General features: G+C 38.3%; 1 protein-coding gene across 1 annotated transcript in view; it reads left to right on the top strand.

Moving 5' to 3' along the window:
* The window catches only part of EFHC2 (EF-hand domain containing 2), a 103,697-nt gene that overhangs the window by 66,553 nt on the left and 24,709 nt on the right, over nt 1-12,435 (top strand). The window contains exons 5-8 of the mRNA XM_059679823.1: nt 1,295-1,546; nt 3,725-3,838; nt 4,438-4,576; nt 8,513-8,684. Coding sequence (XP_059535806.1) covers nt 1,295-1,546; nt 3,725-3,838; nt 4,438-4,576; nt 8,513-8,684 — 677 coding nt within the window. The remainder of the gene's footprint in view (nt 1-1,294; nt 1,547-3,724; nt 3,839-4,437; nt 4,577-8,512; nt 8,685-12,435) is intronic.

The following is a 12,435-nucleotide window of genomic DNA, read 5'->3' as shown; positions in this document are numbered from 1 at the left end:
AGCCTCTGAAAGGCCATTATGTCTGCCTCCATTTCTTGGGATAAATCTGCATGTAGACTGCCCTGGACAGGTTCAACAGTTTGAGAATTGACACAGCAGATTATGTAAGTTGATGTGAAACTACATCTCCCTTGCCATTGAACACTTCCAATTCTATTTGGCTACATTAGATAGAGCGGAGCAGTTTTGCTCCAAGACTGGGCTGGGAACGTACAAATGGAAAAGAGTTACACCAAGAAGACTGCAGAGCTAGTGGTTCCTGGGTTGGGGGACTGCAGAGCTAGTGGTTCCTGGGTTGGGGGACAGAACCCAGGCAGTGGTTCTGTGCCGATTGGGAAGTTTTCCATTTGTTCTGCTTCTGTTTCCATGGTACTTTAAGATCCTCAATATCTAAAGCTTTTGAGCAAAATAAAACCATGAATATATTTCTTCCCTTTTACCTTCACAAAAACCTTTGGACGAGTAAGAGAATATAGAGATATGAATTTTCATTAAAAAGATAATTTTAAATTGAGATATAATTAACATAGATGTATAGATGTTAAGCATGCAGATCAACAAGTTTCAAAAAATGTGTACAACTTAGTAACTAACATGAAAATCAAGATGTAAAATATTTCTTTCACCCCTGAAAGTTCCCTAGTTCCCATTTCCAGTCAATCCACTACCAAGGGGCAATTGCTGTTCTAATTTCTGTCACTATGTATTAGTTTTGTCATTTCTTTTTTAAAAAAATATATTTTATTAATGTTTTACAGAATGGAAGGGAGAGGGATAGAGAGTTAGAAACATCGATGAGAGAGAAACATCTATTCAGCTGCCTCCTGCACACTCCCTACTGGGTATGTGTCCGCAACCAAGGTACATGCCCTTGACCGGAATCAAACCTGGGACCCTTGAGTCCGCAGTCCGACGCTCTAGCCACTGAGCCAAATCGGTTAGGGCAGTTTTGTCATTTCTTAAATATTTGAAGTCTGAGAAAAATGAGTTTTTAAAAATATGATAGGAATAAATTTTAGTGCATTAAAATAATGTTTAATATGAAAGCTTCCTAATACTTGATTATATTTTTAATGTTGAAACTGGTTATATGTACTGGTTATAATATATATAATACTCATATATATATGTACATATATATATATAATTGGTTATACATCAATATTAGTTGAAATAAAAAAATAAATTATAGACTAGTCTATGGAAAATATATCTTTATGTTCTTTGATTGCTTGTATCTCAGAGGTGCTTATGCCCAAATCACAACTATTATGAAACTTTTTTTTATTTTCAGATACTAGACTACGTGCAGCCTTTACGTCACTATGATTACTCCGACACCCTGAAAAACTTCCTTAACTATGATGGGAAGGTTTTGCGCTTCTACTGCATGTGGGATGACTCCGGCTCAGTTTTTGGGGACTATAGACAACTCATCTTGCATTACTTCTTGACTGATGGTACTATTGAAATCAAAGAATTTCTGCCCCATAACTCAGGCCGGGATCCTATGGCATTTTTCCTCGTGAGGGGAAAGCTGCCCAAGGTGAGCGGTGGACACAGAACCACTTTCCGAGTTTGCTTGTGGGCTGAGAGACTCTAGTCAGTCACTGGAATGTCATGTGTTATGACTATGTGATGACAGTTACCATACATTATTGCAAGAGTTTAGAAAACTTTCATTTTTTTGTGCCCTATATTAATATACATCTTGGAAAGTAATGCAGAGGATATGACAGATTGGAGTTGGAATATTCTGGGTATAAGGCAAATCAAGGGAAAATGTCAAATGCCTGAGAAATTACCTATTCAATATTGAGTTCACAGTCTTATGAAGGCAAATGACTCTCTAGTCAAAAAATGGCTTATGGCCTTGAATGGGACATTGATCTTTGGCTTCTGTATCCTACTGAGGAGGTCCCATGGTATTGGTGTATGTTGTGAATGTGTACACACACACACACACACACACACACACACACACACACACACACACTGGAGTGACTTCTGAGAGTAACCACCAATCACCAACTAGCCAATGGCTAGCAGTAATGACAGCTTTGCATTTTATTTGCTATTAAAAAGTTATCAGACTTATTTCTACACATATGTATGGCTAGTTGAGAGCTAACATAACTTGGGTACAGCCAGAAATGACATAAATATAGAAGACCTGGGTTAGAATTATGGTTCTACATTTATGACTGTGTGATCTTGGGCAAGTCACTTAAGCTCTTTGAGTGTATTACCTTATCTCTAAAATATAGTTAACGAGGCCTCCATCCTGAGATAACTGTAAAGATAGAATGAGGTAACATAGTAAAAAACACTAAGGACCTCTAAACACCTATGAGGACACAAAAACATACAGGCTTTTTTCATAGCTCTATATTACATTGTATTTCTTATTTGCATAAAATATTTTTTTAACTTAATTCTTAATGCTACTGAAGAGTTTATTGTAACACCCATTTCTGATGCAAACAATCACTGGTTATGTGGTCTAAACAGGAGGCTCTTTCAGATTCTTTGAGCCCATAGCCAGAAGCCCTGCAGTATTGCTGGGAGGGGTGGTGGTGGTGGTAGTGGCAGGATTTGTCTCAGAGGGAGCTCTGGAGTATGGACAGCAGGTGGCCACGAGATACCTGGGAAGCCTGTTTTTAGAATGGCTTTGAAATATAGGCTGACTATAAAATAATAATGACATATCTGACATTTGCAGTGTGTCTGGACATCAATTGCTTCATTCATTCATTTAACACATATTTATTGTCAACTGTATGTCAGCTCTGGGGTTACAGTGAGAAAGAAAATGGATTAAGTCCTGCTTCATGGAGCATACATTCTCATGGGGGAAAGATATAGTAGTGGTAGGAGTTCCCCTGGCACTTTCAACATCTTTTGAGAAAGCAAGAAATAAGTACTATTGTTGTAGTTACATGAAACTGAAGATAAAAACCTGGCCCCAAGTCCTGTAGCTAGTAAGCGGTGAAGAGAGAGTTTGTGTCCAAATGTACTGTTTTCCTATGTTATGTGGCTTACTTATACCCCATACATAATACATTCACACATTTGCACTTACATATTATGTCATATGTATCAGAGATGATTCAGATTTCTCATCTGTATATGATAAACTGATCACTGTGAATCTGTAAGTTAATAAAGGTATTTCCTGCGATTTATTCAACTGCTTGGACCACCTCCAGTGCATGTAGAACTGAGGAGTGTTCTGGCTCTCTCCAGGCCATGGTTTCTGTTCGAAGCCGACCACTCTCTGTTGCTCTTGCTCTCTCACCACACTGTCTCAGCCAGCAAATGCCTCTTGGGTTCAGGATCCGGCAGGGTGCTAAGCAGAGTAAAGAAAAGAAGGCAAGGCATGGTTTGTAGTTCAGTGAAGGGAAAAGATGAGGCAACTAGAGAAACACAAAAAGTGGTTTCATCCTGCGGTAGGCGCTATGGAGCATTGAATTAGGGACAGGCCAGTTGGATGGGAGAGGTGATGGGGAAATAGGAGGCTTCTCAGGGCTTTGGTGGATGGGCGGAGGATAGTCCAGCCTGCAGGGGGTGAGGAAGCACAGGGACAGGTAGATAAAGTTTGTCCCCAATGTCTTGTCTTCGTGCGGATGGCAGCGAAGAACCATGTAATGCATATTTCCCACTTGAGCCCCTTTTTGTATTTAGAGACCATCTACCACAGCTTGCTTTGGTTTTTGTCTTCCAGTATGGCCCACCTGGAGCCCATCAACCAGGAGACGTAACAGATAAAATAGTTCTCAATGTGTATCATGGCTATAAAGTAAGCCGAGTGCATGGCTACCTGTTGGATAAATTCAAGGTGAGGAACCTTATGTTTTATTACTGTTTCCAACGTGACGTCCCTGGAACCTGAAATGTGGGGGGAGTTACATATTCTTCTCTGGTGAGCTTGATTGTGAGTGAAATTAATAAGTATACATTGCATTGCTGTTTTTCAATAATAAACATGCTTAAGTGCATATGTAAATATATGCTTTGCATTGCTGTTGGGTAGCACTGCATTGCTAAAATAATTTTTTAAATATATTTTATTGATTTTTTACAGAGAGGAAGGGAGAGAGATAGAGAGTTAGAAACATCGATGAGAGAGAAACATCGATCAGCTGCCTCCTGCACATCTCCTACTGGGGATGTGCCCGCAACCCAGGTACATGCCCTTGACCGGAATCGAACCTGGGACCTTTCAGTCCACAGGCCGACGCTCTATCCACTGAGCCAAACCGGTTTTGGCTAAAATAATTTTTTTTTAAAGTTAGTCTCGACTAGTCTTTTGGTTTGATTTTAAAAATTTGGCTGTAAATGATATAATTGAGTTTTTCAATTTTTTTTTTCTTTTGGGAAGGGTTAGATTTTTGGAGGGTTTGTGCTGCCAGTGTTGTGTTCCTTTGTTTTCATTAGGTGGCAAAATTAGAACAAGAGTTTTACAAAGATACTGACCTGAAAATAGGAGCCACCATCAATGTGTGGGGAAGAAAAGTGCTCCTTTGTGACTGTGATGAATTTACGAAGACTTATTATAAGGCTAAATATGGAATTGGTAAGTGATACATCTGTCAACTAGAAAATAATATTGAAAACTTAGAGCCTTTGTTCTCTAGCTAAGATTTCAGTATATAAACTCATATAAAAAGTAGTTTATGCCTTTAAGGCTAATATAATATGAGCATTATGCATTTGAACAGAAAATTATGCAAATGCAAATTGTGATGCATTTTATAGTCACGCTTTTTTTAAAAAATATATTTTATTGATTTTTCACAGAGAAGAAGGGAGAGAGATAGAGTTAGAAACATCGATGAGAGAGAAACATCGATCAGCTGCCTCCTGCACATCCCCCACCGGGGATGTGCCCGCAACCCAGGCACATGCCCTTGACCGGAATCGAACCCGGGACCTCTCAGTCCGCAGGCTGACGCTCTATCCACTGAGCCAAACCGGTTTCGGCACGCTGACTTTTTATATTTCTCATAACATATGTTAAAATCTCCCATTTAGAAGACACTATTATTACACAACATTTCTTGAGTAACAACAGTGTGCTTAATGTAACTAATGACTAGAAATTATATCCGTGATGCGGGGTAGGTGGGCAATGAATAAATAATCTCTTATAATCTTTACATTTGCTTTTCCTGACTTTTTGGTAAGGTTAAATGAATATACTTAATGTGACTTAGTTACCTTTGACAATTTAATTTTGTTTATAATTAATCTGGTTCTAAATTCTATACAGTATATTTTGGTGTTCTTGATGCCCAAACCAGGACAAAGTCCCATCAATAATTGTAGTTACATTTCCTCCTTGTCCGTAATTGTGATCAGTGGAATACCTGGTGTCTCCACTCTATAGTGCCACAGGAAGTTCCTGACAAGTGCCAACAACAGAGATAGGGGCCTCCTGAAGAGGAAGCCAGGGAGAGATTTCAAATGCATTGTGAAACCTTGGTGCTTAGCACTTTCTCTTAACTAATGATCCCACAACATACTTGGGGGAAAAAAATGGCAAACAGACTAAGAGAAAGAGTTGGCCACAGTCTCAAGAAAGGTACTTGAGTAAGCTTTCTATTTACATAGAAGCAGAGGGCTTGATAGAAATCCAAGAGATCTCTGTACCCCCATACAAAACCCAATCTGATTATTAAAAAGATAAGATTTTTCATGCATTTAAGGTTTCTAAGGAGAAGGTGATTCCATAGAATTCTTCCACAAAATAGTCTAGTGTGACCCCTCTAGCCCCCCTCCCCCCCAAGGCAGCTTGGTCATCCCACTGGCCCGGACTTGCCTGTGGGCTATAACATATTACTCCCTCATTATTTCATGTGGATGAACACGGACTGGCAGATGGAGACCTGTCGGACTTTCCTGTAGCATGAAGGTTGGAAAAGGCTCCAGAGGCTCCAGCAAGTGTTTCTTTCACTGAAGGGACAGGGATTTGAATGTAAACTGTGCTTAGAATTCTTTCCTTGTTTTTTTTTTGTGTCTATAAGAAGACTTTCTTATTATTAATCCTTAGCGGCTGGGATACCCCAACTAGTAACAAGACCATTCATTCCCATTGCCCATCAACACTGAATAGGTCTTGCTGACATTAAGGATGAGCAAAAAACTTAAAGCAACTTTGATGTGGAGTCACTTCTAGCCATCTCTGAACTCCTGGTGCTAGAAACAGCAGGACATCCTAGATGAGAGTTTAATGATCATTTGAGCAAATTAGCCATCCCAAGATACGGTGACAGGGATGAAATTCTAGTCTCACCATATGGCCTCAATGGAGTTAACAGTTTTTTAAAATATATTTTATTGAATTTTACAGACAGGAGGGGAGAGGGATAGAGTTAAAAACATCCATGAGAGAGAAACATTGATCAGCTGCCTCCTGCACACTCCCTACTGGGGATGTGCCCGCAACAAGGTACATGCCCTTGACTGGAATCGAACCTGGGACCTTTCAATCCACAGGCTGACGCTCTATCCACTGAGCCAAACCAGTTAGGGCGAGTTAACAGTTTTTTACCTCTTTTCCTCTCCTTATGAAGGGAAGAGGATTGAGGGTTAGATGGTTTCCAAGCATTTTTTAGCTAGAGCTAGGAAGCTGTGGGATTTGATAATCATTTGACTTCAAAATGAACAACCCATCAAAATCATTTGACCTAGGCATTGCGTACAAGTAGAGGTAGATTTTCCTTGATGTTACTAAAGTCCATGCATATGAAGTTTTAGGCTTCTTCCTTTGCAGGGGCTCCAGTCAAAAACCCTGGGCCTAATTTTGTCTTAATAATTTGTCATTCTTTGTCTTAAAGAGCTTCTCCAAATTATTTAAGCTTTAGGCCTCCTTAAACCTGGGCCTGTATCTGTGTCACTAGAACATACAAAACTACTTTGAGGTAATTGAAGGCTTTTCCTCGTGTTGTTTCCAACTGAGATGGCAAATAGTAAATCACTGTGAATGAACATTAAGATTCCTTTGAAAAATATATCACATCTCTGTAAATTTATTGGAATCTAGTTATTTGTCAATAGACATTCAATATACATATTTTTACAAGTCACTTGGAACTAGAGGAATGAGACTACTTGAAAAACAGATGTGTCTCAAAGATCCATCAGAGTGTCAGTTTAAGAAGATAATTGGGAAGATGCTTTGTACAAAAATGTATACTTTTTCATTTGTTCACCAAATGTTTTTAATACCTGAAAAATGCAGGATAATGGAAAACCAAAGATAGGAAACTTATTCAGGTGCAAGGACAAAACATTGTAAGCAATTACCCAGAGAAATGATATTTTGAGTTGGAATATCCAAAAAGATGTATGTGGTGTTAGAACAGTCAGGCATGAAGGAGTGGAACAGTTCTCAACTTTTACACACTAGATGGCACTGTGGGTGCAGAGGAACACTAAATTGGTTCTTTTGTTACTTAAATCTGTTGCAAAAATTATGTAGTTGAGAAAACAACACTGTGTTATGAAATCTGCAATTATACAGGAAAGTATAGAATGCATTCTTAGTTACTTTGCTATTCAATATGTGTCCTCTTTTGGTTAGATTTCTCAGATTAATATGGGGGAGTATGCTTGAGAGGAGTTCACACAAAGGCTGTGAGGAAGTCTAAGGAAATGTAAACTTTTCAAATTAGAATGAGAAATAACCTCAAACCCTTAACCTTTTAATCAGTGTAAGACATGTCCTTTAAAGAGTTAGTTTGCCCTGGATGACAAATTGATACACATTTTCAATTACAGAGGTGTGCACTAAATCTGGATTCTTCCAGCTATTAGAACTTTGACAATGGAAAAGGAAATCATTGCTTACATGAATTTCTTTCAATTACAAATGACACTTTTTAATACAATTGTAGTCCTTTTGTGGGCAGTAGCAAGAGCAACCTGGAGCAGTGGTTGGTAACAAAAAGTTTAGTTTTTGTTTAACTAGATAGTGAAGGGCAGTGGCCTGGAGTTGAGTTGAGGAAAAGGGAGAAGGTTTAAAAAGTTCATACAGCAGGAGGGGACAGTGGATGGGAAAGGTAAAGGCAGAATAGTCAGGAGTCAACCTGTTTGGAAAGGAATTCGATTAGTGAGTGTTGACTAAAGATATGAGAGAGCTAAACTGCAGCTTAAAATATGGAATGGGTGGAATAAATTTCTAAGTCTGAATTTTCATATCACTGGAAAAATCAGGATGAACAAAAATATTCAGAAACGGGATGTGATAACAAAAGAGAAATGTTTACTTATTTGACATAGTTTCTTTTTTTTCTTTTGAACCAATGACGATTATTGAGTGAGTTCTGTGGTTTTTGTAAACATGATTGAAACCTACCCTCACAGGATTTTGCTGTGTTTTGTTTGAAAGAGTTTAAAATAGTCTACAAAGATCTTCATGTTCATCTTGAAAACATAACAAACCTTTCAAAACAGCCGTAATCAGAGCAAAAATAATATTGATGTTTCATTTGCCTTTGCTTTGTTCTAGAGAACTTTAACTCAATTCCATGCAAGCCTCCATCTCCTCCAAAAATAGAAAGGAAATTTCCACCTTACACCGGTTTTGGTTCTGAAGAGGATTCTCTCCGCTCCTGCATAAACCTCGTGCCCGTAATTCGTCCTAATGTGGAGGCCTTTAAGAAGGGCATAGAAAAAGACAGGTACCTGACGGAACCGTGATATTTTGGTTTGATCTTTTTCCCAAATGTGTTCAAAATATATACTATAGTCTCCAAGATGATACAGATGTTACTCAGCTCATCTAATGTCAAGTCCAGGGACAAGTTATAGCTTTTTAATGAAGTCGATTAACATGCAAGTATTAACAACTTCTTACTTGAATGGTTATTATATTTTTCCTGGTTTTACTGAGATATAATTTGACATATAACATTGTATAATATAATGATTTGCTATATGTATTTACTGAAAAATGATTATCATAATGAAATGAGTTAACATTCAACACTTTACACAATTCTAGTTTTTTTCCTTGTGATGAAAACTTTTACGATTTACTCTCACAACTTTTTTTAAAAAAATATATATTATTGATTTTTTACAGAGAGGAGGGAGAAGGATAGAGAGTCAGAAACATCGATGAGAGAGAAACATCAATCAGCTGCCTCCTGCACACCCCCTCCTGGGGATGTGCCTGCAATCCAGGCACATGCCCTTGACCGGAATCGAACCTGGGACCTTTCAGTCCGCAGGCTGACGCTCTATACACTGAGCCAAACCGGTTTCGGCATGAGTGGTTATTTTAATAAGTGTCACCTGGAAGCACCTGAAATCATATAGTGAGAGGAATGGCCAACCTGCCTTAATTATATCTCAATATCTCTCTATCTCTATCTCTTATCTCTATCTTTATCTCTATCTCTATCTCTATTTCTCTATCTCTATCTCTATCTATCTTTCTGTATATATTTCCTCATAATGGTCCCTAGGAAATGGTGTAGAGTAGAGGTCAGCAAAGTTTTTCTTAAAGGGTCAGATAGTAAATATTTTTGGCTTTGCTGGCCATATGGCCTCTGTCATAACCACTTAACTCTGCAGTTGTAGGTGAAAGCAGCCACAGAGTCCATGAACAAATGTGTGACTATCTTCCAATAAAACTTTGTGTATGGACACTGACATTTGAATCTCATATAATTTTTACCTATTCAAATATTACTCTTTTGATTTTTTCAACCATTTAAAAATGTAAAAACCATTCTTAGCTCACAGGCTATATAAAAACAGGTGGCAGGTTGTACTTGGCTCATAAGCTGTAGTTTGCCTACCCCTGGCATAGAAGCTTCCATGATTTATGTGTTTTTGAGAATGTTATTTGGAAATTAATGTGGTTGTTCTTTTTCAGTTACAGTTGACATGTAATATTATATTAGTTTCAGGTATACAGCATAGTGATTATACATTTATATAATTTACAAAGTGATTACCTGATAAGTCTAGTACCCATCTGACATCATACATAATTATTACAATATTCTTGACTTATAGTCCCTATCCTGTGCTTTATACCCCCTGACTATTTTTATAACTGGCAATTTGTACTTCTTAATCTCTTCCTCTTTTCATCCCTCCTCCTCCCTCCCATCTGGCAACCATCAAAATGCTTCCGTATCTATGAGTCTGTTTCCTTTGCAATTAATGTGGCTTTAGTTTGAGAGGTTTAGTTGAGTTCAGTAACCATAGATTGTTCACATGGCTGGCTATAATTTCAAAAGATGGATTTTTTAAAGTTCTCCTAATATATATGAGGAAAAATCTGCCCCTGAGTCATACATATAGAAGGTAGGTACTTCCCTTAGCTACCTTTTGCTTTCTCAGGGACAGCAGGACCTGGAGAAAGAAGCTGGGAGGAAAGTGGTAGGAAAATGTTGCAGATATTTGAAAAGGATGTAGGCTAAACATTGAAGTCCTGTTTAAGAGAAATAAAGGGTCAGGAGAACCTGTGGAGAAAAAATGATGAAGGGAACATGTAATTAGACCAGGAGAAGGAAAAGGAAGAGACAGCACCCTGAATTTGATAACATTTATGGAGTCAGATGCTGTTATAGAACATTATTTTTTGTTTTTGTTTATTTATTGCTTAAAGTATTACAAAGGGTATTACATATGTGTCCATTTTTTCCCCCCGCCCTAGACAGTCCCCTATCCCCCTCTATCCCCCAGTGTCTTATGTCCATTGGTCATGCTTATATGCATGCATACAAGTCCTTTGGTTGATCTCTTACCCCCCTACCTCCTGCCCCCCAACCCTCCCCGGCCTTCCCGCTGTAGTTTGACAATCTGTTTGAGGCAGCTCTGCCTCTGTATCTATTATTGTTCAAAAGTTTATAATGGTCTCTATTATCCATGAATGAGTGAGATCATGTGGTATTTTTCCTTCATTGACTGGCTTATTTCACTTAGCATAATGCTCTCCAGTCCCATCCATGATGTTGCAAATGGTAAGAGTTCCTTCTTTTTTACAGCAGCATAGTATTCCATCGTGTAGATGTACCAGTTTTCTGATCCATTCATCTACTGATGGGCACTTAGGCTGTTTCCAGATTCTAGCTATGGTGAATTGTGCTGCTATGAACATAGGGGTGCATATATCCTTTCTGATTGGTGTTTCTGGTTTCTTGGGATATATTCCTAGAAGTGGGATCACAGGGTCAAATGGGAGTTCCATTTTCAGTTTTTTGAGGAAACTCCATACTGTCTTCCATAGTGGCTGCACCAGTCTGCATTCCCACCAGCAGTGCACAAGTGTTCCTTTTTCTCCACATCCTCTCCAGCACTTGTCGTTTGTTGATTTGTTGATGGTAGCCAGTCTGACCGGTGTGAGATGGTACCTCATTGCTGTTTTGATTTGCATCTCTCGGATGATTAGTGACTTTGAGCATGTTTTCATATGTCTCTTGGCTTTCTGAATGTCCTCTTTTGAAAGGCGTCTATTTAGGTCCTTTGCCCATTTTTTGATTGGATTGTTTATCTTCCTTTTGTTAAGTTGTATGAGTTCCCTATAAATTTTGGAGATTAGGCCCTTATCAGATATGACATTGGCAAATATGTTTTCCCACACACTGGGTTTTCTCGTTGTTTTGTTGATGGTTTCTTTTGCTGTGCAGAAGCTTTTTATTTTGATGTAGTCCCATTTGTTCATTTTTTTCTTTAGTTACAAGTACCCCAGGAGCTGTATCAGTGAAGAAATTGCTTCGGCATATGTCTGAGATTTTGTTGCCTTTGGATTCTTCTAGAATTTTTATGGTTTCCTGTCGTACATTTAAGTCCTTTATCCATTTTGAGTTTATTTTTGTGTATGGTGTAAGTTGGTGGTCTAGTTTCATTTTCTTGCATATATCTGTCCAATTTTCCCAACACCATTTATTGAAGAGACTATCTTGGCTCCATTGTATGTTCTTGCCTCCTTTGTCAAATATTAATTGAGCATATTGGTTTGGGCCGATTTCTGGGCTCTCTATTCTATTCCATTGATCTATATGCCTATTCTTGTGCCAGTACCAGGCAGTTTTGAGAACAGTGGCTTTGTAATACAACTTGATATTTGGTATTGAGATCCCACCTACTTTGTTCTTTTTCAGGATTGCTGCAGCTATTCGGGGTCTTTTTTTTATTCCAGATGAATTTTTGGAGAGTTCGTTCTAGATCTCTGAATTATGCCGTTGGTATTTTAATGGGAAGTGCGTTGAATTTATGGATTGCTTTGGGTAGTATGGACATTTTAATGATGTTGATTCTACCAATCCATGAACACGGTATGTTCTTCCATCTATATCTTTTTTCAATGTCCTGTAGTTTTCTGAGTAGAGGTCTTTTACCTCTTTAGTTAAGTTTATTCCTAGGTAGCTTAATTTTTTTGGTGTGATGGTAAACGGGATTGTTTTTATAATCTCT

The sequence above is a fragment of the Myotis daubentonii genome, chromosome X, assembly GCF_963259705.1.
Source record: "Myotis daubentonii chromosome X, mMyoDau2.1, whole genome shotgun sequence".
In the NCBI taxonomy this organism is placed as follows: domain Eukaryota; kingdom Metazoa; phylum Chordata; class Mammalia; order Chiroptera; family Vespertilionidae; genus Myotis; species Myotis daubentonii.
Note: the sequence above shows the minus strand (reverse complement) of the source record. Positions and strands in the feature narration are given on the sequence as shown.